This window comes from Blennius ocellaris, assembly GCF_963422515.1.
Source record: "Blennius ocellaris genome assembly, chromosome: 18".
Taxonomy (NCBI): Eukaryota; Metazoa; Chordata; class Actinopteri; order Blenniiformes; family Blenniidae; genus Blennius; species Blennius ocellaris.
Window position 1 is genome coordinate 15,041,148 of NC_137667.1, and position 26,452 is coordinate 15,067,599.

Here is a 26,452-nt window from a genome sequence, read left to right on the forward strand (position 1 = left end):
GAAACGGGAGATTTCTCTGTGCGAGGACCTGACCAGTGGTGCACCGCTGCTAAAGTCTCCCACCCACCTCATGCAAGCTTTTTGAAAAGTAATATCATATCAAACGACTTTAGCAACAGTCACCAGGAAGGTTTTCACTGCTTGCACAAGAGAATTTATGAAAATGTAGATATAATTTTGACCCTCCTTCAGTTCGACATCACAGTGACGGTGAGCAGAACAAAAAAATACTTTCTAAATGTGATGAAGAGCACAGAAAAATGTGGCATACTTGTTTCTCCAGAAGGGTACAATGGAAAATGACTGGGCAGTTTTTTTTTTGCCTGTATCACGGGAGTTCATCTCGCTGTGCAGGTGTGTCACAGGGGTGGGAGGGTCGTTTGGCAACTCCACTGAGACTCAACTCAGTTCCAAGATTTCCAACCTCGCAGAAGCATCATGTTCTCTCCGCTCTCCCTCCTGTGCCTGTTACTGACAACAGGGACGTGGGCAATGGACGCGGACATGCCCTTCATGGAGTACCTGGACCCTGACCACCTGGTCCGTCTGCAGTGGGGCTTTGACAATCTGCAGGGACACATCACATTCAAGCTGGCTGTTAACTCCACGGGCTGGGTGGGCTTTGGTCTGAGTCCCAACGGAGGCATGAAGGGGTCGGACATCGTCATCGGAGGCCTCGGGTCTGACGGAAGCTACTTCACCGTAAGATGAAACGGCACTAAAGTATTACTGTGTGAAAAAGCTCTCTTGGATTGTTTTTTTGTTTTTAACAGCGAGAGTAACCTCAAGCTTTTTTGTTGTTTAAATGTCTTGTCTTTTGATCCATCAGGATCGCCATGCCATTGGGAACTCCATGCCTTTATTGGATGAGCAGCAAAGCTACACTCTCCTCTCCATGACGGAAAGCGAAGGCCAAACCAGCATGACCTTTCAGAGGTCCATTCAAACGTGTGACGACAAAGACTTCCATATTACTGTAAGACCGTGTTTGGTATTTGCGCAACAACTAATTCTGTTGATCGCCTGTCGTTCAGACGCTCAGGTTTCCTGCCTATCACCATCTCAACTCCTTTATTCCAGTTCTTTTGTTCAGCTGTTGGTTATGTCCAGTGTGAGGGGGTCAGGTTTTGTTTTGTTCTATATTGTTTCATTTAAATATGAAGACAATAGCAAAACATAGAACTGAAGAATTGGTTTTGTGTGGTGTCATGTTCCTTGACTATTTCGCATCTCTCTTGAAGGCTCAACCTGCCATGGTAATCTACGCTTATGGAGCGACAGATGAGATCAAACACCACGGCTCGCTCAGAGGCACAAAGGAAATCAACCTCCTCAACTATATGCCGCGGACAACTCAGACCAACTCCAGCTATTTCAGTGCCAGAGTGAACAATGTACAGTATGACGAAACAGTGAAATGATTCGTCAGTACTTTTCTGTTTCCTGTGAAAAGTTTTCAGAGACAAACCAAATGTGTTTCACTCTACATTATACTTCTTTTTTTGTTGTTGCTTTTTTTCCAGATCACTATCCCTCCCCAGAAAACCTATTATCACTGTGCATTCGTAACATTTCCACTGCTGGGTGCGAAACATCATGTATACCAGGTCATGTTCTTTTTATTCTTTCTGCATGTCGAGAATTCCAAAGATTATTACAAATCATGCTGTCTTTTACAAAATAAAACCCTGTGCTGATCTGTTTGTGAATGTATTTAGGTGTATCAGCCATGTACCCTGCTCCAGCAAGTTCATCTCCAAATGAACTGTGAACAAACCCCAATTCTTTCCCCATCATTCAAATAACTGCCTCTGCTTCTCCACCTCAGATTGAGCCGGCGATTGATAACCAAGACATCGTTCATCACATGTTGCTGTACCGCTGCCCCCCGTTCGTGACAGAATTGTCTGAAGGTCCTTGCTACAAAAGCGGTCAGCCACATGCCTGCTTTGTAGTCGTGGCTTCGTGGGGAGTGGGAGGAGGGGTGAGGACGATTTTACACCCATAATGTCGTTTTAGTCCTCCATTCATAAGGTTGGTTTCATTGGCAGTCTTTGATGTATATTAAAGTTAATCTATAGTTTGCCTCTGCATCATCAGGTATTTCAGTTTCCTGAAAATGTGGGAATTCCTGTTGGAGACAAGGAGAATGATACATATCGACTGGAAATCCATTACAATAATCCACAGGCTAAAGCAGGTAAACGCTCGCAGCTTATTCATTGTCATTGTTTTGGTGCTGCTGTCGTTGTCTTTAGAGCTGTTATTTATTTCATTTTTCATTGTCATTTCTTTCTATATAGGCATTACAGACAGCTCAGGATTGAAACTGCTCTACACAGCACGGCTCCGGCAGCATGATGCAGGCATTCTGTTCACCGGGCTGCCGCCACTGAATCACTTGTATAAGATCCCACCAAAAGCTGATCTATTCCACAGCTATGCCATTTGTGATACTGCCACCTTTTCTCAGGTGCCATGTGTAACTCTTTTAATCAGAATCAATTCTATTACCCTTAAAAGTTAAAGTTAAATCTTCTGTGAAGCTATATTTTTGAAAATCTCTGTCTTCCACCCACAGTTTGGGAATGTTTGGTCTGATCTTCATGTGTTTGGTTTGCTCTTACACACTCACTTGGCTGGGAGGAAAATCCGAGTTGGCCATTTCAGGTGAGACAAATATTCAGATTTTCTTCCTTTTCGTCATTTACATGACTGAGCCAGATACTCAAATCGAGGCCTCAAAGCTGATTTTGCACACAGAAACCAACAGTGGGTCTTTGTGCCGTGTGTGGCTGGACTTATGGCAGCAGTAATCCACTTTTGAACAAAGGCTGTGACTGATGCATGCACTATTGATCGGTCTGCAGGGACGGAAAGCAGATAGACTTCCTGGCCCTGGAAGAAAACTACAACTTTGAGTTGCAACGGACTGTCAGTTTGGGACAAATCAAGACAATCCAGCAGGTCAACTTCTCGTGTTTTCATGGGTTTTTATTTACACAGAAAAAGCAAGAATTGTTTCAGAAGACAGTACCAGTGGTATAATATGTGTGTTATTTTCCTGCCAACCCACAGGGTGATGAGATCGTTATCGAGTGCACTTACAGTACCAGTGACCGTGCTGAACTCACCCAGGTGGGCGGATTTTGTGAGGTTTTGTTGGACTTGAGACGGGCTTGAGCGGAAATTGGTTGACATGAGAAAGAGAGGGAATTGGTCATATTTCTCACTGTTCCCTTTCAGCTTGGATTAGCGACGACTGATGAGATGTGTCTGGCCTTCCTGTTCTACTACCCTGCAATCCCCATCGCCGTATGTACGAGCCATCCAATTACAGCAGATCGAACCTCAAAATCAAGTGCCAAGTAAGATCCAACGCAAATTCTGCAGAGGCAGTAAAGGTGCTGCAAAAACTCAATACACACACTGAATATTTTTTAATCATGCAAATGCATCCTTTGCTGGACTTTTTTTTACAGTTACTCTGATAGAACATCTGTGCAAAATCCAATCTATGACGACATTGCTGCCTATGAGAATTTGCTAAAGACTGAACTTCAAGTTGAGGTGATCATTGATAACAATGTAAGTGTCATTGTGTATTTTGTTATGGTTTCTTTCCCTGTTTCCACCTCCAACTTTTGAAATGTTTCCCTTTTCATTTGTTTCTTCATTGATAACAAAATGGATATTTGTTTAAATTTTCTTTCAAGCTCAGATGAATGACAATGAAAATGCTATACCTAATTTGTCTGATCTTGGTTACTGCTGTCACACACACACACTTGCTAATCCTGCTTCTAATAGCATCTTTCTTTGACAAGATTTACCTCAGTTCAAGTTACTGGTAATATTGTTTTAGTATTTGTTTTTGCACTATCAATGAAATCTTTTCTTATTTTTTACAGTTCAATGGCAAAGTTAATAATGGTACAATCAGAGATTTGATGGCAACACCCACTGTTGACTGCAAAAGAAACAGCTGCAACAAACTCTGCACTTCCTGGATGGTGAACACAGTGGGAATCATCATACTGCTTCTCTGGATTGCGGTCATTTAAATTATATTTTCTGTCTTCATAGTTAATGTTTTGTTTGCACTGCACTGTTAATCACAAAACCATAATATAACTTTATGAGGGCATTTCAAAAAGACTTGGGTATTTTTTTGCTCAGGCTACGATCAGTGATAAAAGCAAATGTTTAATGATAAATAGAGGGTGACATATACACAAAGCTTTAAATCTTTGAATTCAGAATTAATGGAAACAATATAATGATGCAATGGACATAAAATACATTACATCACCATAACAAATGTTACAGGTGTTCCTTTGTAGATCCTTACCATATCTTTCACTGTGAATGTGTCTTACTATCTCAAGCTGGTGACAATATAACCTCTTGTTTTTGAAAATATCAATATCTGACATTCAGTCAAATTTGACTACCGGTACTTGGTGTGGAGCAGACTGCAGCGTGGGTGTCGCTTCAGATGCAAGTATATTACTTAAAACTCTGTCTGTCGTCTTGATAGCTGAAAACATTTATTTGAATTTCTTTGTGTGTGGTCTGCTAGTGTGGCAGCTTTTAGAGGAAGAGGAAATATATTTGTATTCCTCCCAGTGGTAAGTATAATTCACTAAAAGGGGGGAATACATGGATCAGGGGAAATCTACATCCTACCTCCTATCACATTATGCAGTAGAGAATCGGTCTGGCATGTTGATGTCGTGGGATGAATTTAAACATCGTGAAATAGAACTGTAAAACACAGCACAATAGCTGAAGCAAAACTAAAAAGCAAAAACTGACAAATATTTTATAGCTTTTAGGGCACATCGGCAATCAATGCACAAAAGCATCTTGGCATAATACATTTTACACACTGTACGTTTGAGGGCGCAATGAAGCTAATTTCAATTATAAAGATAAACCTCTTCAGAAAATCAGAAAAAAACAATGTTCATTGTTTTGAAATAACTGCAGGATTATCTCATGAAAACACGGAATTTCTGGTATGTATTCTGTCACATTTTGAAACACGCTGTAATACGACCTTTCACATGCACTGATGAATAAAGAATAAAGAATTGATTTATTAAAAAACGATATCTGGAAACATTTGTCCATTATGGTGAAAGTGATGAATGCAGTAACCAGGCTGTCCGCGGGGGGCGCTCTCACTTATTTACAACGCTGCTCACTGTCACTGTGCCGTGCAGAGAATGAATGTGTGCAGCTAGCCGGCTGGTAGCATCGGCAATGTTGTCATTATCAGAATGATATCGCAGCGGGACATAGGAGAACTTGCTCGGTTTTATACTGTCACAGATCCCAAGAAGCACCAGAAAGGCTACACTGTGTACAAAGTCACCGCACGGGTACGTAAACGGAGTCCTGTGTGTGTCTGTGTGACGGCTAATGTTAATGCTAATGCTAGGTGCTTCCAGCTATTTGTGTAGCTGCAGATGTTGCTAGCAGGCTAAATGATGTGCAAATATAAACATTAAAACCGCCAATGTGGTGAACTGACAGCACCAACAGCTGTTTTTATAAACACGGTGGGAACTATAGAGCACTTTCAGACGTTTATAGTTTATAAAACGTTTTTTTCTTCTTATTTATCTGGGTTCTAACTTGCATTAGCATGATGTGAATCTGAGCCAAACGCTGGTTAACTCGATGGTGACCAGCAGAAAAGCAGGATAAACCAGTGTTGTGTAGACACTTAGACGGAATGTTATTAGAAGGGTTGGCTTATCTTTGATTATTTTAATGCTGCATCGGAGCAATGTCAGGATGTTATTGTGTAGTTGACATGCCAGTGGCTTTAAACGCCCCCCTGGAACACTATTATATCCTCTGATTATCAACCTTTCTGTCAGACATCCAGTCAGTGACGGAATCACAAAGCTGAAGTTCACAGCTGCTCATTAAAAGTAGAGTTTAACTTTACTAATCCTGCAGAAAGCATGTTGGATTCTTTTTGGGGGGAGGGATGGAGGCTTAATGTTGTTATCCTGTGTGTGACAATGCTAAACAGTCAATCATCTTAATTGTCATTGCACAAGAACAATGTTATCAACAATGCTATGTTATTTACATGTGAAGTTTTCCATTGTGCTGTGTTATTGTCTGTAAATGGTGTGATATGATCCTGTAGTGTTTAATTTGTAATCCCCCAGTACATGCAAGCAGTGGGCAGGATGCAATAATAACCTTAGGGTGTTGTTGTCTGTTTTACATGTATTGCCAAAGACATTATGCAAAGCAGGTTGCTGTTGGTGTGTGAGGGCATTATACCAAAAAAAAAGACGAGTTACAACAGTCTTTCATAGGTGAGATTATCCCAAAGAAGATGATTCACTCGTCTTTGTACTTGTTGTCAAACCTTGGCCACTATGACGAATCCGGTTGTGGAAGCTTACCTGATGAGCTATTGGCAGATCACAAAGAAGACATATTCACCCCTAATATGAGGAGCATTTATTGGTATTTTTACCACCCATACTCAGACAGCACAAGGTTATTTTGACTGACACTTATAAGGACAATATTACAGGCTTTTATCTTTTAAATCTCTTAATCACAGCAAAGAAAAACATTGAGGACAACACAAAGAAAATATCATGGGGATTTCTCTGATTCACGTGTTTTTATATATGTTACAAAGAAGTGGTTCTATTTTATGAAATTCCTATTGAAAGTGATTTAATTTACCCAGTATATGCCTTCCCTCCACACACCACCAGAGGGTGCTCAAGCACCACTGGTGTTGGCACTCCACACTTTTGAGATTCAATAATCTAGTCTGGTCCATTTAAAGGGTTTTCAATGTTTTTTGACCGAGTGTGTTTTTTCTAGTACAACAGTGGAATCTTCTTAATCTGAAAGTAACTCGACGAACAATAATTTGAGTCGGTTTTACTTCATTAAAAAGTGCAAAAAATTGTCAAGCGTCATGCAACCTTTTACCAAAGTGCTGACTCAGAAGCTTACTTCCGCTTTGTGGTACTTTCTTTTTCTTATCTTCGAACAATTTCTTTCTCTCCTACTGGCTGCCGTCACGCTCATCATGAATGTTGGCGATGTCCCGCTGCAACACTCAAGACTTCCGTCATTTGCCTTATAGTGCGCTCATTGTCACAGTCTGAGCTGCGTTCCCCCTCCAGGTCCTCGCAGACTTGTTTGCACCCATTGATAGGAAACACTCACATGGAGCTTCCACAGCCTTGACTTCTCTCCTCTGTCGCCCACACAGATCATCTCAAGGAAGAACCCTGAGGATGTACAAGAGGTAAGGAGTTTTGTGCAGTCTTTTTTTTTTGCATTTAAACTTAATTTCCAGATTTTTTCGCAGGGTCATATGTTGGGAAGACCCAAAAATGCATTGGTTGTTTAAAACATGACAAGCTGAAAGTAACCAAGTTGTCAATGGCCGTGGATCCTTCAGATTGTCCTCTCGTCTGTGAAAAAGCAGTGATAAATGTGCATATAGTTCATGCAAACGAAAATAAAGCAGTGAAGGCTGAAGTCGGCCCTAATGCAACAGGCATGAGGTCAATTAGTGTCCAACGTTACTGAGCAGGGGTCGGACAAGTTTTCCCTCACAATAGCTGTAAAAATATAAGTTCTGCTAAATCGCACCAGCAGCATTCAGCCATTAAGGTTCGTGGGAGAATATTGTGTCTTGTATTTCATTCTTTTTTTTTTAATTTTCTTTATTTGGAGTCACTTACAGCAAATACAAAACTTTCATCTTAAAATATCGACATTAAAAGTGATCCTCCTTTCCTTTTTTCTTTTTTTAAAATAAAGTAAAATGAATAGCACAAATGCAGAACATGCACAACAGAACATGGGGAGTTTTACGCTGTATGACAAAGAGGAAAATGGGGGTTGCACAATGCGTACTTTACAAATTCCACAATTACAAAAATTTGCAATGTAAGTGGAATTCATTACAAAAAAAACCCAACGAAAAATAAATAAATTAAACAAAAGACGCTCCTTTGGGGAAAATGAATCTTTTCCGCTCTTTCCAGCGTTTGTCAAATGTTGCTTTCTGAAGCCTTGTTGAGAAAGTGATTCTCTCCACTACTAAGATTTCATCGGTGATATCATGTCGTTCACTAAAAGATGGGCCGTGTGGTTTAAGCTGTTTTCTTGTTATTGCCTTTGTGGCTACAAGAGTCAGTATTCCAAATAAGCGCGTGACTGTATTTCAGGTTTTATTGATTAAAAAACTGTAGTGAGCTGATTACTTTGCCTTTCATGTGAGTTGTGTCGAATAATGTATAGAAGCAGTTCCTCATGTGAAACTATGGAGGGCTTTATTTTTTTGGGGTATGCAGTTGAATTTCTTTGTCCTCTTGAGCAAAGGGTAATTGAAATGGACTCCTAAAAACGAAATGCTGCAAATGTCACTCTTTCTTCATGCACGTCCTCTCTCGCTCTGTCTGCAGATAACAGTGTGGAAGAGGTACAGCGATTTCCGGAAGCTGCATCAGAATCTCTGGCAGCTGCACAAAAATGTGTGTAGCCAGTCTGAACTGTTTCCTCCCTTTGCCAAAGCCAAAGTCTTTGGTAAGAATCTATTTATCTCCAATCCTCTATTAGCTCTTTGCTCTGATAAAGATAAAGGTTTGCAGCTTTCAAAGTGTAGCAGCTTCAGATTTTAGAGGGCCTTTATTTTTCTTCTTCAAAATGGATATCTAATTAATAACCTATATGTGTTTCTTTTTCCATGCGTGTAGGCCGTTTTGACGATTCAGTGATCGAGGAAAGACGACAGTGCTCCGAGGATCTTCTGCAGTTTTCTGCCAACATTCCTGCTCTGTACAACAGTCAGCATATTCAAGAATTTTTCAAGGTATCTAAACGCACAGAAGTGGTACAATAGGAACAGATGGATTGCCATCAATGGTGTGCATATTTTTTATGTTTTAGGGAGGTGAAGTTCACGACGGCTCGGAGCTCATTGGTCCTGCTGAGCCCTTTTCTGACTTCCTGGCCGACAGTCTGTCTGATTGCAGCTCTGATGGTGAGAGTAAACGCACCACGTGTTCTCGACATTGATCCCAATTCACATGGCAAAGCGCGTTTGTTTCTTAAAATTTGCGAATGGACTTTTGCAGTTCAAAGAGACCTCAGCGGCGCGGAAGATTTGACCATCACGTCGGAGTATGGAGGTAAAACCTGTGGAGTTTTTTTGTGGGACTCCCTACAGATCGGGGATCAGCGTAAGGGCGCGTATGGACTCGTGTGGTTCTTGTGCTCACCAGGTCCGTCCAGTGACAGCGACCTGACCTCCCTCGCGGTGGACACGGACTCTCTGGCCGGGGTTGACGATGGCATGGCCTCAGGTCGCACCTCCCCAAACCAGCCACAGGGGGGAGCCACCAACATTAGCAGCAGCTGCAGCCCTCGCTTGCCCTCCCTGCGTGACCGCCGCACCCCGTCTCCTGCTCCAGTCCCCGCCTCCTCAGCCCCCAACCCGGAGGTCAGCTGGCCCGGCCGCACGCCGCTCTTCTCCGGCGGCCTGAAGAAAGCCGGCGCCGGAAAGCCAAAGGACGCAAAGTGCGACTATCTGGACAAAGCCAGCGAGCTCATCTCTTTAGCCGTTCAAAAGGAAAAAGAGCAGGACTATCAGGCAGCGTTTTCGTACTACCGCAGTGGGGTTGACTTGCTTCTGCAAGGAGTGCAAGGTCAGTTTCCTCAGAAGCTTTTTTTGCAATAAGTCAGCATTGTCCTCTAAAGTGCTCCGAACCAAAAATACACCTTTTCAGTTTTTTATTAATTTATTTATTTTTTATATATGTCAATGAACTCCTGCTATGTTTTACGACGGTTTCTCAAAGTTAAAGGAAAAACACATTCTTGAAGAGGATGGACTTCCTTCATACATTATATTCACAGCAGTGACGCTACACATAACGGGACTCTCCCTCTCCCTGGTATCTGCTGTCCTGCCTAAACACGGATGAACTGAATGAATTGAGCCAACGACTTGTTGTTCTGCCGCACATTTCTTTTTTTTTCAGCGAGCTCTTTCATTCACTCAAGACTTCATGTTGAGCAACATGACTAAAAGAATTCAGGGCAGCGGGGATCGTTGTAAAAACGCCACCGACGACAACATTATGCTTCACCATGCGATACTTTAGTTTCTGGTCGAAGGCCAGTCGTATCGGAATTTCATAAAGCTCAATGACTTGGAAAGTTTAGTCATTTCAGGGCTTTCAGTCTCTTTACACAGTTTACACTCTTAAAATGAGCGATTACTCATTTTCCATTATGTACTTAGAAGTTCTGTTTCGGCCATCGTGGCCTCGTGTTTAAAATAAATAAATGACCGTACTTTGCAACGCACGCTTCTGTTGGGATTGTGTTGTCCCTGAGCCTAATTCTAAATTGAAACACTGCGAAGCTCTCTCCAGTACCACAGATGACACAGTGTTACTGGTCTCACTGTCGGCCAGTTGCACCCATTAAAAAAAAAATCCTTCCCTGACCTGGACTGTGAAAACACTGTCCTGGAACCGCCGTTAATCCAAAGTACACAAACAGTGATACAAGTATGTGGGTGGACTCATTTATATTAAGTTTGAACCTTTCGCAATGTCACTGCCGAATAATATAAATAGGACAATGATTTATTGCTATACAACTCCATTTCTCCCAAAACAAATCCAATAAAAATAGATAAATGATTTTGGACAGACTGAGTATTTGTGATGTGGGTAGTAAAGGTGAATAAGGGATGATGGAGGCTTTCTGCTCATGTGAGATTTATTTATTTATTTATTTTTCTGTTGCAATTGCCCGATGAAAGTTTTAAAAGTGGGTTTCTAGTAACTCTCCGCCCTGGTTTTTTTTAAGTGTCCACTCCACCTTTTGTGTGACTCTTTTTCTGAAATCGCCAACTTCTTTCTGTATCGCTTAGAGATCCACTCCACTTCCTCATGAAAGGTCATTAACTTCACACTGTCGCCGCAGGGGAGCCCAGTGCCACGCGGCGCGAGGCGGTGAAGAAGAAGACCGCCGAGTATCTGATGCGGGCGGAGCTAATATCCAGCCAGCATCTGAGAAGCAACATGGGCCAGGGTTCCACACAGACCGTGGTGAGTGGGAGGGCGGTGTCGCTGGCCCCCAGGCCGCCCGCGGTAGATTACGTAAATGTCGCTTCCGGGTGCTTCAAAGGTGACGTGAACTACTGACAGAAAGTCAACTGGTATGGTATGGCTATAATTAACCTTTGTGTAATTGTCTCTTCTGGAAAAAGTACCAAAGTTGAGAGTGGTGAGATTACTTTGATAACAAATTTCATGTTTTCTGCGTTTCTAAGCGGTTTATATCAAACCAAATCAGAAAACCTTGAGTCAAAGGCTTTTAAAAAAAAACATTTCCATACACATCGTCTCATCCTTACTGTTAGGGCAGCCGTGAGCAAACATTTTGATTCCAGGATGGAAGTTGTGAGGTGTTTTTGTGAAACCCCGCCGCGGGAGAGAAGAAACCACCCGCCTCAATACGCAAGAGCACGTTCCTAGACGTCGCCTCAACAAAGTGACTTGCTGAGAGGATCTACAGCCTCTCTGGTTAACGCAGCTCCTCCACTGCTGAAATACGGAGAAAGAACCAAAACAATCAATCTTCCTTTCACAGTGATTAATGCCACTCCACCAGCAGACTGGGAGAACCCATACATATGATGTTTAAAAAGACCAAAAGACTTGATTTTAAAAGTCCCACCAAAAGCTTTTTAAAAACAGAAAGAACAGCAGAGCTCTGTTTACAACTTCCACATCATGTCTTTTTTTTTTTCGTTGTTGTGCTCCTCCAGGCGTTCGGCGCCCAGTGCTGCACTTCTACTTGCAGAGGTGGACAGCAGAGTCCCTCTGAGGAGCTGAGAGCGTACAGGGTGTTGGGCATCATAGATAAGGTACGTTTCCTCTCTTGCGTCCTTTGAAATTGTCGCCAGATCTTTGCTTGATCCGTCAAGACCATCATCGATCGATCTTGAGTCTGCAGCGGACACGAATGGCTCCCTGTTAAAAGTAAACATTGACTTTGTGTGATTTAACGGTAGAAATCTCTCTCTCTCTCTCTCGGAGTAATTACCCTGGGGTCGAGTAGACATTCATTTATTTCATCATGAAGCCGGCCGATTTCTCCTCCTCGTGTCCTTTCCGTCTTCGACCATCTCCTTTATCTGGGGCAATAAAGCCTAATAGATTTACTGGGATGTATGGCGAGGGCTTAGTGTGTGTATGTTTAGCGTCAGTTATGACTACCACAAGGTCAGTTTGGGTTGCTGGTCCTCTCAACCAGCTGCCTGCGAAGCAACTTCACCACTCAGCCATGAAATGACTTGGCAAGCAGCTCCGAGAGAGGGACACACAACATTGAATCAATGATGCTCATCCTACACACACACACACACACACACACAAAGAACCCCAAGGAAAATGTTGACACAATACCAACATGTGTTACTCCGCAGAGGTGCAAGTAAAGTACACAATATGGCAGAAACCATTTGGTCCCAGGAAGAAAAAAAAAAAAAAGAGAGAGAGACAGAAGAAAAAAGCCCAAAGCAGAATCAAAGTTATCCAGCCTGGCTTTCCTCTCCTCTTTCTCCCCCTCCTTCCTCCTCCTTTCACTTTAAATGGGGGACAGAGGGGACAGATGGAGAGAGCTCCTCGCCCTACTGCCCCCCCGCTCTCGCCACCCCCCCCCCACCACCCCCACCCCCTTCCCTGATGTTTGTTTCTTAATTATATTAGCGCCCTGGCTAGCACTGCCACTCTGTTTACTCACAGCTCCATTCATATCCATTTAGCCTGCACCTGTTTGGTCCCAGTCAGGGTCACTTGCAGCGAACGCACACACACACAAAACATACGCGCGCACCGCACCGCACACAAACGCGCAGCGGGTCGCGCACATATGTTCAAGCTCTCCCCCGGGACGGGCGAGGGAGGAGAGCAATGGAGATGTCAGCGGGAAGAGGGAGAGAGCACATTAAGATCCTAATAAGAACAAGCCGAGAGAAAGTACACAGAAGTCATTGGAGGATTTGATTTGTTGATTTATTTTTTTTTCACGTAAAGGCACAGCTAAGCAGCAGTTTAAAAAAAAAAAAAAATTATTAATATACATTAATCATATTGTAAGGGTGCATCAGTTTGAGTACCTTTTTGCTTGAATCTGTATTTAGGGAGGCGGTTAACGACCCCATTGAAAATATTATAGTGGCTGTCGTAATTTTGTAGAAGCCAAAGTCAATTATTCCAACTCAAAACGTAAAATTTTGGATTTGAATTTGAACAAGTTATTATTTATATGTAAAAATTTATTTATTTTAAAGATGAACTGCCTCCCACTGCTGATGCTTGATGGAATTCTTAATAAGGAAACTCTAATATATTTGGCAAATTATGTACACTGACATTTTGATTAGGATGTTTTAGCATTTTCTATTCACGGATATTGCAAGATTTTAATTTGACTACTTTAGTATTGATTTTCACCATTTGGCTTGGACCTGACAGATCTGTACATTTCCTTTTAAACTCCGTGTGTCGACACGGCAGCATCCAACGTGCCGGTGCCAATTTCTCTCGTACAATTTGGGGACCTACATTTATCTCGCAGCAAACCCTCACGTGTGCCCTGACCCACTGGTTTAAAAAAAAAAAAAACACTGCTTTGGAGGACACGAGCACTACATCATCTTAGAACCGTGTATGTCTGTTCATACCAAGCAATTAATGGCGCTCTTCCATCACAGGTTCTTTTGGTCATGGACAAGAGAACACAAGAGACATTCATCCTCAAAGTAAGTGTAGTGTGTGTGTGTGTAAGTGTGTGTGTGCGTGTTTTGCCCTGCATCCTCGTCGTCCTGACTGTAAGTGTGAAGTGTGCCAGGAGCCCCTGTGTGTGACCGCTGTAATTGATTCTAATGGGCCTGTCCCTGTCAGCTCCTCTGCTCTCAGGTGTGAGATGTGTGCCAGATGCCAACGCACAACGCAGGCACAAATGACTACTCACACACGCACGCGCGCATACACACACACACACACACACACACACACACACACACACACACACACACACACACACACACACACACACACACACACACACACACTCACACCCAATGTGAACTTTGTGGGTTGCGCTGATAGATTTGCGTTGGTCTTTTAAAGTCATGTGCGCTCTGTACCTTGATGAATTCAGTGACTTTGGCTTGCCATGGGGCATAGCAGGCACTTTGTTAATGAGATATTTCTCCTTTGCCACACTCCTTTTCCTCCTCTCTCTCTTTTTTTCTCTCATCTCTTTCTTCACTCTCCTTAAATGCATACCCGCCTCATCCTTCTAATTTCACTTTTCTCCTCTTCTCTTTTAACGGTTATTTATTTCCATGCCCGTTTTCACTTCAAGTACCCACCTTTTCTCTGCCGTCTTGCTGCAGGGGCTGAGAAAAAGCAGCGACTGCGGGCGGACCAAGGCGACCATCATGCCTCATTCCGTGCCCCACATGGTGCGGCTGAGAAAGTTCGTCGTTTCGGAAGACGCGGTTTTCCTCCTCCTGCACTACGCTGAAGGTAAGAGACACGTCTCCTCCTCATCCGCTCGACGGCCCCTCCTTTGTCTCCTTCGCCTCCACTTCCCCGCCTTCACCTGATCCCCCCCCCCCCCCCCCCACCACCCCGCCCCTCTCTGTGCCCTTGTTCCAGACAGATGTTTGATAGAGATGGGTGTGTGTCACAGGTCATTATTCTGAATACCAGGTGGCGCCATGCTTCATTAGCTATGCCAACACCTGGGCCTCCTTACATCCCACTCACTCTAGGATGTGTGTGTGCGCACCGTATGTGTGGGTGAGGGCATACGATAAAACGCAGCCATATTTTCTAATGCCCTGTAACCCATTCAATCTGGTGTACTCCATAACCACCCTGTGCTAATATTAGTGGACAGTATTGAAAATCATATGGGGCTGTTCGACATGATCTAATAAAGCTAATCAAATGCCAGTTCAATCAAAAAAAAAAAACCCACGTTCTACTGCTGTTGTGTCCCACTTCCGTGACTCAGAAAATTCCGGATTTCTCCTCGTGCTCCTGTAGCGTGGCGTTCGCTCGCATGGGGAAGCAGGTGATGGGTTGAATGAGGACAGAAAAGTCGACGGAGGAAAGCAGTGACCTGAGTGACATTGGACAAAACGTGTGGATGGTTTTACTTTCGAAGCTGCCCCGCTATCATTATCATCACTATGAACTCCCTATTCATTCTCATCACCCACAACAGATGCTAGCTTCCAATTGCTCGCACCACAGCTGTCTGTGTGTGTGTGTGCACACGTGTGTGTATGTGTCTGTCTGTGTGTTTGTCTACACCATTTTTTGATGCAGCATTTTCATGTGCAGTGGAGAAAAATGCCTCCAGCTCAAGTGTTGTCTTATTACGTCTTTGCTAATTACTCTGACACGCAAGTTAAATTCTCAAAATGTCCCATGAGAAGTTATTTCAGTTGCTTGCATTGAGGTTTTCCTCATCAATACTTGTCCTACTTCGATTAGTTACTCCCTGTTTTATGTACTACATTCCTTTTTGGTCTTCTCACTGTCTTCTGTCTACATTCAGGTGGGAAGCTTTGGTCTCACATTGGAAAATACCTGCGTACTTCCAGCCCAGACGAGAGCTTTGACATTCCCTTCATCCAGAAGAGCCACACAGCTGCTGTTCACTCTCCACAACACGCCATACAACAAATGGACGCAGGTTCAGCCAGTTGTGACTCGGGGCCTGCTCCCAGTACAGATTCTGCCTCGGGGCTGCATAAGGAGGTGGAGAGTGTCTCTGCGTCTCCCCTCCGAGGAGCCGTCCCCCCCAGGCTCGTGGAGCGAGCCGGGACCCGGTCGGTGGACTCGGGAGCCACGTCTGAAGAGGAGTGCACCAACAGCTATCTGACACTTTGCAACGAGTACGAACAAGACAAAGTCGAACCGGATGCGCTGGAGGAGGAGAAGAGCGAACAGGAGATGCCGTCGCTGGAGGTGCCCAACGCGGCCACGGCCACCACCACCACCACCACCACCACCTCCTCGCGGAGCCGCTCACTGATCAGCCAGGACAGCCTCTCCTCCCCCATCAGCTCCCAGGAACTCGGCTTCTTCAGCGAGCTGTCGGACAAGAGTTGCCACGCTCCCGAGAGCGACCCGTGCCGCAGTGAGGCGCAGGACCACAGCGAGGTCTTCAGTCCGGCACAGTCTCCCGCTGGGCCGCTGCCGCTGGACCAGTCCAAGCACACCCCGATGGAGTTTTTTAGAATCGACAGCAAAGACAGCGCCAGCGAAGTGACCGGCCTGGACTCCGGGGAGCACAGGCCCTCCAATAAGCAGGTGTCCCTCTTTTCAACCTCGGACTTGGGTTCAGACATCACTGAGGACCTTCCGGAGCTGGCTCAGGAGGTCAGAGGCCCCGGCATGGAGCTTTGGGGCCTGGACTGTAGCGATAAAGGCTCCAATGAGTCCGTGCCCGTCATTTCATTTAAAGAAGCAGTGGTTGAGGACGAAGGCCACCCACCAGATCTTCTGGTCAACCTCCCCGTGGCGAGCGGGCCGGTAGACTCTATCACGGAGTTGGACACGTCGGGTGTGTGTCAGGGCCTCGAGGTCACAGCCTCGCCTCAGAAGTTCATCCAGCCGGATGTTTTGCAGCTTCACAGTCAGCTGGAAGAAGCGGAGGGTCAGCCACCGGAGCAGGACCTCTCGTCTCTATGCACTGCCTCTGCAACTTGTAACACTAGCGCCGTCTCCACGTCGCCTCTGAACTCACTGTGGGACGACTACAGCCTGACCTTTGGACAGGAGGCCTCTGACAAAACGTTTGAAAGCACTGACTGCCAAAACCGGCCACTTGACGCAGGCGTGGTCGATACCGACTCCAGTAGGGAGGAAGTAGAGCCCAGTAGGCAAGTCGACACGGATTTGGTTCCGAACCCCAGTAGCAGCAGCACAGGCTCCATCCCAGGAACGAATGGGAGCGAGGCCTGTGCGACGGTCGAGGGTTTATTAGGCGTTGATGGTGGATCATCAAGACCCATTAGTAATACAGGTGGCAGTGAATTTGATAAAGAAGTATCGCGGCTGTTCGCAGAGCTGGACGAGCTGTCGCTGGCTGCGTCCCAAGCTCGTATCCCAGAGGAATTTGTGCGATGCTGGGCAGTGGAGATGGTGACAGCTTTGGACTCTCTGCATCACGAAGGAATCATCTGTCGAGACCTAAACCCCAACAACATCCTGCTCGATCACCAAGGTTATACATAACTTCTTTCTATGTTGTAGTTTAATATTGATTCTCCATTTCTCTGTATATTGAATACTAGTTAAGCGAATGACTACTTTCAAGGTGAGTTCAGGGGAAAAATGTAAACAAATCCAATTAGCCGCCAACTGTTTCTTGGAAAAGAACGAGGTATTTTTCATTTTCACTAATGAAGGATTCAAAAAGTTACTTTTAAAGTAATCAAAAGTTGTTTTGGAGCTCTTGATTAAACTATAGATGAATTACTAGGAAGTAAACACACACATATATATAAATATATAAATAAAAGATAAGGTAGCTAAACAAGAAAGGGGTGAATGTCCACTCAGTAAAACCAGTCAATGCTCAGCATTGTAAATGCGTAGTTGGAATAGTGTAAGAAAAACATTATCCTACATTGTAGGAGTCATATTAAAAGTGTCATGACTTATTAGCTGGTCTATTTCACGAAAAATAATTGATTTGTTGTAATTGTAGTCTACGGAATTGGGCTCCCCGCATTCGTTCCACCATGATCTAATCCATTTACCAGAACCGAAGCGCCTCCTGAAGGAAAAGCGATGTTTTTCCTCTGAGGTCACAGAATCCCCCCCTCAACTTCTTCCTTTGTCGTCCTACAATCATCTCTCTCCACCTCGTTATCAACAAGCATCTAATTAGCTGAGTGGCTGTTTTCGTCTCCGTGGTGGTAATTATTGTTCTAAAGGGCCCATCAACGGCCTAGTGTGGTGCATCAGTCTGGCTAGCCCCGGCTAATGGCCACGGCTACCTAATGACACCATTAGTTCTAATGATAGCGTTAACGGGTAGCCACTAAACAGGAGTAATCGCCAGGGCCGTGTGCTTGAAAAGCTCGCGGAGGGATGTGGAGAGGGAGAAAAGGGAAGGATGAAGGAAGTGCTCCGGTGACCAGTAAACAGTTGGCAAAGTTTGATGCGAGGGCGACGACTGACTAATGTGACCCGACGCATTGATTCTTGTCTCCTTAGGTCATGTTCAGCTCACCTACTTTTGCAGCTGGTGCGAAGTGGAGGAATCCTGTAACAAAGACGCCATCGAGAACATGTACTGTGCTCCAGGTAGGACATGGATAATGAGTCCATTACGGTCCTCTCTACTTCTGAGTTTGAGAGCTACAGGCATGGTTTTAAGTGACATTTTGTTTATTCTATATATAGGCCCCTTTTTTAAGTAAACATAAAATACTTATCCATGATTTTCTCAACATGTACGTCTAAATTTAGCACAATGTGTTGGCCAATACAAGTCTGCTTTTAAAATAATCAAATCCTCCACTGTGTTGCTGTCATGCTATATTTTCAGTACCTCTTGCATCCATATATGTAAAAAAAAAAAAAAAAAAATGACGATGGTGTAATTCTTGTAATGTCCTGTAGAGTGTGCTATTGTGCAACAGTCAAATAGCAAAGGCTGTGTGTGTGTGTGTGTGTGTGTGTGTGTGTGTGTGTGTGTGTGTGTGTGTGTGTGTGTGTGTGTGTGTGTGTGTGTGTGTGTGTGTGTGTGTGTGTGTGTGTGTGTGTGTGTGTGTGTGTGTGTGTGTGTGTGTTTCTCTTAAATATGCAGGATAGATGATGATTACATGAAAGCAGAGGTGCATTCAGAGACTTACAGAGCAGAATGAGCCCATACTCTCGCGTTAAGCTCTTCTTTCATCTCCATCCTCTCCCTCACACCAGAAAGGCCACTTCAGCGTTCAGTCCTCCTCCTTGTGGCTCACAGTAGTAATAAATCGTTGAAAGTCTCAATTTTCATTCCCCTCTGACACAGTTTATTTCTAAAGATCGCAAATAGAAATAAAACTTCTATATGGATCTACTTGACGGCCCAGAAGACTTAAAGAGATGGGTGTGAAGTTGTAAACACAAATCTCAGAAATGTGGTTGTCATGTCATCAAAAATAGAAAAGACTTTTCGCTCTTGTCTCCTGTGAACGGGTGCTTTAGGTAGGTTATACCAATAAAACTTTAATAACAACATAGTGCAAAGTTCCAGATATTTCAAACCCTGAGATGAGTCGGTTAATAGTTTAGTTATTTTTCCCCTTTATCTTCGAGTGATATTTGTCTCACCAACATACAGAAATACAACCAGTCAACAGTTAATCCGAGACGCTTTTTATTAGTTCCACGAAATCCAACTATCTTCTGTGCCGCTTTATCCAACTGAGGCTGGAGGCACATGAACATGGAAAAGCTACACAGAAAGCTGAAGGCTGAACCTATAATAGAGATATTTTCTTTTTTTTGTTTCTTTTTGTTTTTCAGCAAAGTCAAATTTAAGGCACAGAAGAATTAGTGTAGAAAAGTAGTAATACAATTGTTGACGTGTTGTGCTGTTTTAAGGACAGAGTTTAGGAGGAAAAAGCTTTCGATCAGAAGTTGGCTGGTTTGAATCCCACTGCAGACGGGTTAATGCTGAGCCCATGAGCAAGGCCCATAACCTCCCACAGCTCGGGTTGAATCAGGCGCCCTTCCCACTTCATATAGAAGTTCATACATCAAACATGCGAATGACATCCAAAGAGCAGTACTCCGGTTTGAATTTGTTAAATGATCAATCAAATGATCACATTTAAAATTTGATTGCTCATTGAGTGTAATTCCCTTTGTTTACCAGCGGGGGGCGTGCTACACTGCCGCTAAGTGAGACGATCACTGGCAACTTTCTCTTTTTTTTTTAATCACTTATTCTGTTTTCCTTTCTTTTTTTTTTTTTTTTTTTTTTTGTTAAACACAGATGTAAACTTGCATCACAGAGCAGTGGCTGTTATCTGCACAGCTTTTCAGCACTGTTGATGTACCTGCAGCTCCCTGCAGCTCGTACACGCATATGCTCATGGATATATGAGTACACTTTTAACGCGGAGGTTAGTGAGTGTTTCTCTCCTGCCCTTGTTATGTATTGCTGTTTACCCAGACAGGGTCAGCCCCAGCGATGGCTTCATTCCTGATGACAGATTTATGACTGTTTGCCAGAAAGCTAGCAGGGGGCCTGCTGTGCGTGTGTGTGTGTGTGTGCGTGTGTGTGAGTGTGTGTGCGTGGGCACGCAAGAAATAGGGAAACATGTTATTATAGCGCACTCATTCACACCCAAAAAACACAGGAGTGTACTTGGAAAATACGGTGACATAGTATTAATCTGTTTATCCTGCACTTCTGCTTATTTATTTTCCCACCGTTTTGCCATTACTCGATAAACATCAGATGGCTAATCTTTTTTGCTCTGCGATAAGAACCAAAAAAAAAAAAAAAACACAAGCTGTTGGGCAAGTGTAACTAAACGTGCCGCTGAGCACATGTGAGAATTGTTTTATTGTTCGGTTGAGAAGGAAGCGTGGCTATTGTCTTCGGTTTTTTTAAGAAAAGGGAAATGCAGCGCTCTTCCTCTCCGAGCAGTCACCGAGGATCTCCACGCTCACCGTTTGCCGTTTAAAGTCTTTTTTTTTTTTTTTTTTACCAGCCGCATACGATCTGATGGACGATAACGTTCACTTCCCCTTCTGACACCGAGCCGCTCGCTCATTGTTTCAGAGGCCTTTCGTGGAAGACATTGTTTTATGAAACCACTTCTGCTTCATTATTTGAATATCACCACTCAGTCCTGTTGTTGCAGACGTGTAATAGGTTCACGCTATGTCGGATGTAATTGGACCCCATCAGCTCAGAGAAACGTCTTATTATGAATACATGAAGTACACTGGGTTGTGACATTGTTGCTGTGAGTGAGAAAGTATAATAAGACTGGAAAGTTTTGTGAACCCGATGAAGAAAACATAGTGATTGCACATTTTCCACACTTGAATATGCTGAGATGTCTTAGTGTGGGCATGAACACCATAGAAATGTGAAACCTTGAGATTTTATTATCAATTAGAAAACGTCTACCCTCAGATGGACAATTCAGTCTCTGCTAAAACGGAAAGGATCACATGGACAAGCAGCATTTAGTTTTGATTCATCACAATTCTAAAAACAATTCTCACCTTGCTGTTTTTTTTCTTTAATGTATGTTAAAAGCAGTTCAGAAATTCAAAAGGCTTCACACATTTTTGAAAAAACGGAACATGTAAGAAAAGAAAATAATCCAGGAAACATGAGACGTTAATCATGAAATGATAAAAGCGTTTTTCCCCCCCAACACAATTAAGTGCAGGCCAGTCTTTTTTTTAATGTGTGTTTTTCGATCGTACTTTTCTTGGCCTGTGCATGTTTTCCTAATGCGTTATCTTTATGTCTTGATGTCTCCTGCACAGCTCTTTGTGCTGCCCTGATTAAATGGTGCTTTAGAGATAAGCTCGCCTTGCCTTGAACTCTCAACACATCAATCCATCTTTACTTCCTACCTGCCTACACTTAGCTTCCCCTTTCGGTGATGACCGTCGGTTGATTTTATAGGGAAGTGGGTCTGAGAGGAGAAGAGAGAAAGTTCCTTATGGCCCCCAGGAGGGAGGAGATGCGCTGTGATTAAGATACAAAGCAGCAGGGAACTGCGTTGTTGGGAGGAAAGGGAAGAAGAAGAGGCCGCGAGGTCGAACACACTCTACCTGCGCTCCTCCGTACAGCCTTTTGTTTTTCACGCGCCGTTCCGTAAGAGGAAAAAAAAAAAAAGAAGCTGTTCACGTTGGCACGTTTACAAATCTTAAAGCAAACTGTAAGAGGGTGGCTCTGGATGACCCGTGGCTTGTGGATGCAGCCGCTTCTCCTTTCCCTTCCTCTTTTTCTCGGTTCCCCTCCCCCCCCCCCCCCCCCCCCCCCCCCGCCTCGCTCTGACAGAGCGGTAAGTGTAGCCAGCTCCACTGTACTCTCCCTGCAGCTCCTTAGACATTAATCCATTGTGATGACATCGACCTTGCTCTGAGACGTGTGTGTGTGTGAGTGTGTGCATGCACGTGTGTGTGTGTGTATGTGTGTGTGTCCAGTATCTAACCCTCCAGCTCATAACTACACAGGTATCACTAGTCCGTTCAATGACGATCTTCTCTCCTTGGCTGTCAAAACAGTGGTCCTGGGGAGCCCTGAAGACCCGTTGCTCAGTTGGCTGTGTGTCTGTGTGTGTGTGTGTGTGTGTCTGTGTGTGTGTGTGTGTGTGTGTGTGTGTGCGCCAGAACGTACAAGTCGTATCACAGCCCTCTCTAACCTTGGCTGCAAGAGAGCTACACAGGGCCCTGGAGTTCCTGGCAGCCTCCAGGAGACGAGGGGTCTTTGTCTAATATGCTCCCCCAGCTGAGGAGCCTGATCCCTGGGCGCACACAGCCGTGACCCTGGGTTCTGGCCCTGTGGGTGACCAGACCCCCCCCCCCCACCACCACCCTCCCCCCCCCCCCCTCCTCCCTCTGGAGAGGAGAGGGAAGCAAAGCGGCACAAGAGGCCATCTGGTACCCAGAGAAGCTACCCCACACACACAAATACACAGTTAACTTTTAGTGAACAAATGTCCTGTGGTACTGATGGACTGCAGACTTCCTGTTGTGGAGCCCAGTTTGCTCCAACATCGGTATAGTGGTGTAGTTAGAGAAGTGAACAAGGTGCACCTCGGGATTACTCTTTTAACAACATGATCATCTGGGTAAAACTGACCCGTGTCACTCCGGTCTAAACCCCGTTCACGTTTCCTTCACAGTGACAGGAGCAGCCTCCTTGTCCTTTAGTTATATTTAGACAAAACTTCACCTAAACTTTCAAATATATCAGAATGTTTAGGATTTTAACTAACAACGAATCAAAGGATACTACAGCTGAAATGTGTCGATAAATGAAAATGAAGACAAATCTATTGTTCGTTCCCAAGTGTTCCACGCTTTACTTTTCTTGGTGTGTGTGTGTGTGCGTGCGTGTGTTTGTGTTTGGGGTCAGGTCATGCAGATGGTGTGAAGTTGCAGCGCAGACGGTTTCCTCAATTTAACTGCTTTTTATTATGCAAATAACCCTTTTATGAGACATACACTTTGTGTGTGTGTGGCTGACTGTTTCCATGTTTTTTGTGCTCATTCTGAATCGATTGCATCAATTCAGTCAAACGTTAGATAAACCGACACGTCAGACTGAACCAGTGTTTAATGTGGGCGATTATAAAAGCAGCGATCAGTTATTTTGTGGGCTTCGGCTAAATGAATATGTTCAGGTATACATGTTTTGTTTTTTTTTCCGTTTCTTATTTATCGTGTGGTGATTATTCATGCCTCTGTTCGTCTTCGGCGCCACTCATTTCTCTGCTTGTTGATTTATTGATTTCTGCCTCCTTTTATTCTCTTTCCTCAGAGGTGGGAGGCATCGCCGAGGAGACGGCATCGTGCGATTGGTGGAGTTTAGGCGCCATCCTGTTCGAGCTCCTGACGGGCATGGTGAGTTTAAAAAGTACAAAAAAAAAAAAAAAAGTGTTTGTTGCTAAGGTGTTGTGGGATGTCTGTAGGAGTCTTGGCTTTCAACTCTCTCACACTCTTTATGGTTGTGCCAGCTTGTGTGTGCACGTGTGCCTGTATGAGTTTAGAGTTTTGTGTGTGTGTGTGTGTGTGTGTGTGTGTGTGTGTGTGTGTGTGTGTGCGCGCACAAGGTGTGTCTTGGCTGCAGTCTCTCACTCTGGTTCTCGGGGAGTGCCAGGGGTGTCGGTGTGACTTTCTCTCCCAGCCTGAGCTCCATCTGCTGGGCCATGGGGTCGGCTCTCCCCGGGCTTCTTTGCTGGCTCCTGGAGCAGCGCGGGACTCGGAGCACGCCGACCCCCAGATCAGCCCGGGAAAGCGAAGGGAGGCAGCTCTCAAGGTGCTGCGGCTCGTCTCGTCTCGGCTCGAATTCGAGGGACGAGCCTTCAAGACTGGCTGGGGAGGCAAAGACGAGAGCGGGGGGGGGGGGGGGGGGGGCGCAGCATTCAGCGCAGACACACATGTTAATTAGAAGTTGCTGCTCTCTTGAAGGATGGACGCATACAGAGCGGCGAGCGCAGACGCAGCCCAGTGCAGGTGCAGAGCGTCCCTTCAATTTTTCATTGTCTATTAAATTTGAATAAATTCTAACTGATTGCCAGTGGGCACATTTTTTTTATATCAGCCATTATCAGCCATCAGTGCTTCTCTTCAATGGCCCCCGAACATGAGTCACGGTGTGAGGTTAGTGTTTTTTATGTTGCACAACACACATCCACTTACCTGGGTAAAAAAAACAACAACAAAAAAACAACAGCAACCCAAAAAACAAAACAAAAAATAAAAAATCCCCTCAGTCACACAGATGTCTCCTTTGATGATTATGTCTTGGTACAGTCCTGGCAAGCACACACACACACCCAGGCACACATAGTGTCTCCTGATCCTTGCAGGATAAGATCTGGCCTGGAGCAGTCTTGACTGCGGTTAGGAACGCAGCCAGAACTCCTGCAGCACGCATCAGGAGGGAGAGCGAGGCAACCGACCTAACTGATGGAGAACAACACAGGATCCCCCCCCCCCCCCCCCTCAAACACACAAACACACCCGACGGTTTACGGCGCTCGCCGGCCGCGCACACGCTCCGCCAGGCTGAACGGTATCCGCGGCTTTAACGTAAAGTCGTCACAGTAATCATTGTCAATTATTTCAACAGCAGGCTTTTGGGGAAGGATTTGTAGGTCCCCCCCCCCCCCCCCCCCCCCCCCCCCCCACCAGTAGAGTTAGTTTAACTATATTTTCCCAGTTTTCATGTCCATTTACCTAAACAGGACACTTTGACCTGGTCAGATTTCACACTGAAGGACATTGGGAGAGGGTTTGGTGTTGACTGCTCTTCAACAGCAGCCCCTTCCAGTAAACTTGTCCTGTCTCAACAAAGAAGCAAAACCAAACCACGTCATGTTTTTCGTGTCGCCCTGTGACTTTCACCCCCGTCAGGCAAACGAATCCAAGAGGGAGCAACAGCGGTGAAATCATCGCGGTTGCCGCGGTCCGTGGGATCAGTGTTGTTTCAGCTGCTCTGCCCGCTCTTTGTTCTCCTCCTATTTGTCCACCTCTGAAGCTCCCGACGCCGACCGGGGCGCCGCCGCGGGGGGGGGGGGGGGGTCCGCTTACACTTTTATGTTTTTAAAAATCGATTGATATCTGTCGCCTTTTTCTTTTTTTTTCCCCCCACACTTCCGTCACAGTCTCTGCTGCGATGCCACCCTGCGGGGATCGGCCGGCACACGGCCCTCAGCATCCCGGACTGGGTGTCGGAGGAGGCCCGGTCTCTGCTGGAGCAGGTGAGCAGAGACGCTCCACTCTCATGTGGTTAGATTGTAGACACGTCAAGGGGAGGACTAACCTGGGATGGATGGGTGACTGCATTAAATAACCGGCTTACATGAGTTTTGTCGCAGTCCTTCACGAGCAAAATATGAAAGAAATTACATAACTTGGGTTAAAAAAACAACAACCGGATTCCCTGCTGGTACTTAACTCTTGACGTAGGAAGTGATGACATCATGTCCATGGTCTCCAGATCAACAAATATACATTACTCCAGATGACAGTCGTGCCCTTAATAACGGTCCCCGGCACCATGCTGATATCTTAAAGCTAATTGCAAATCCTCCAAACTGTGTAATCTTTAAATGTGTATTAAAATGATTGCTGTAGATTAATGTCGCTCAGACCTAATCCAGTGTGGTTGTGCTGCGAAGGTGGGTGGAAATACAATCTGCCATCTCGTTTTACTTAAGCTGTGCAAGATGGGTTTATCCAAACGGATTTCTTGGTGGTATTTATTTACTGTTACATTAATTGTGTCTGTATTTATAATTGTTTCGGGGTTTTTTTTTAACCACCTTTTGTGCATGTGTGATTGTGTGTGGCGCTATAGAAGAACTTACAATGACTCCTGGGGTGTTTGTACTTGACATCTGATAGAATATAATGCATTTTGTAATCTCCATAGTGTTTTGGACAGAACAGTAACAATATTATTTAAAAACAAGCACATTGCGTTTGTGTGTCACGGGTAAATGTCAGCTCTGAATCAGCAGCGCATAAGTCACAAAGAATGAGAAACTTACATAAATATTCACAATTATGTAAGCTGTTGGGTTACAAAGAGGTAAACGTGTGAATATAATGTAATCTGACGTTTATCGTTGCTTTAGAAT

At 44.6% G+C, this 26,452-nt stretch overlaps 2 protein-coding genes across 2 annotated transcripts in view; both read left to right on the top strand.

The window, feature by feature from the left end:
• Positions 1-504: 504 nt before the first annotated feature.
• On the top strand, positions 505-3,372 carry moxd1l (monooxygenase, DBH-like 1, like; the record flags this gene model as incomplete). The annotated part of the gene is made up of 10 exons (XM_080514052.1): positions 505-702; positions 830-976; positions 1,242-1,385; positions 1,829-1,984; positions 2,101-2,200; positions 2,304-2,473; positions 2,582-2,670; positions 2,871-2,967; positions 3,079-3,138; positions 3,247-3,372. The coding sequence occupies 10 exons, from the start codon at positions 505-507 to the stop codon at positions 3,370-3,372; spliced, it is 1,287 nt and encodes a 428-aa protein (XP_080370178.1).
• A 1,913-nt stretch (positions 3,373-5,285) lies between these two features.
• Positions 5,286-26,452, top strand: part of rps6kc1 (ribosomal protein S6 kinase polypeptide 1) — a gene marked incomplete at both ends in the record, with an annotated part of 58,312 nt that continues 37,145 nt past the window's right edge. Inside the window, 15 exons of the mRNA XM_080514055.1 lie at positions 5,286-5,387; positions 7,268-7,303; positions 8,472-8,592; positions 8,763-8,878; positions 8,956-9,049; positions 9,144-9,197; positions 9,291-9,713; positions 11,005-11,129; positions 11,852-11,950; positions 13,802-13,849; positions 14,489-14,621; positions 15,664-17,337; positions 18,336-18,425; positions 23,626-23,708; positions 25,475-25,570. Of these exons, the coding sequence (XP_080370181.1) occupies positions 5,286-5,387; positions 7,268-7,303; positions 8,472-8,592; positions 8,763-8,878; positions 8,956-9,049; positions 9,144-9,197; positions 9,291-9,713; positions 11,005-11,129; positions 11,852-11,950; positions 13,802-13,849; positions 14,489-14,621; positions 15,664-17,337; positions 18,336-18,425; positions 23,626-23,708; positions 25,475-25,570 (3,294 nt within the window). The remainder of the gene's footprint in view (positions 5,388-7,267; positions 7,304-8,471; positions 8,593-8,762; positions 8,879-8,955; positions 9,050-9,143; positions 9,198-9,290; positions 9,714-11,004; positions 11,130-11,851; positions 11,951-13,801; positions 13,850-14,488; positions 14,622-15,663; positions 17,338-18,335; positions 18,426-23,625; positions 23,709-25,474; positions 25,571-26,452) is intronic.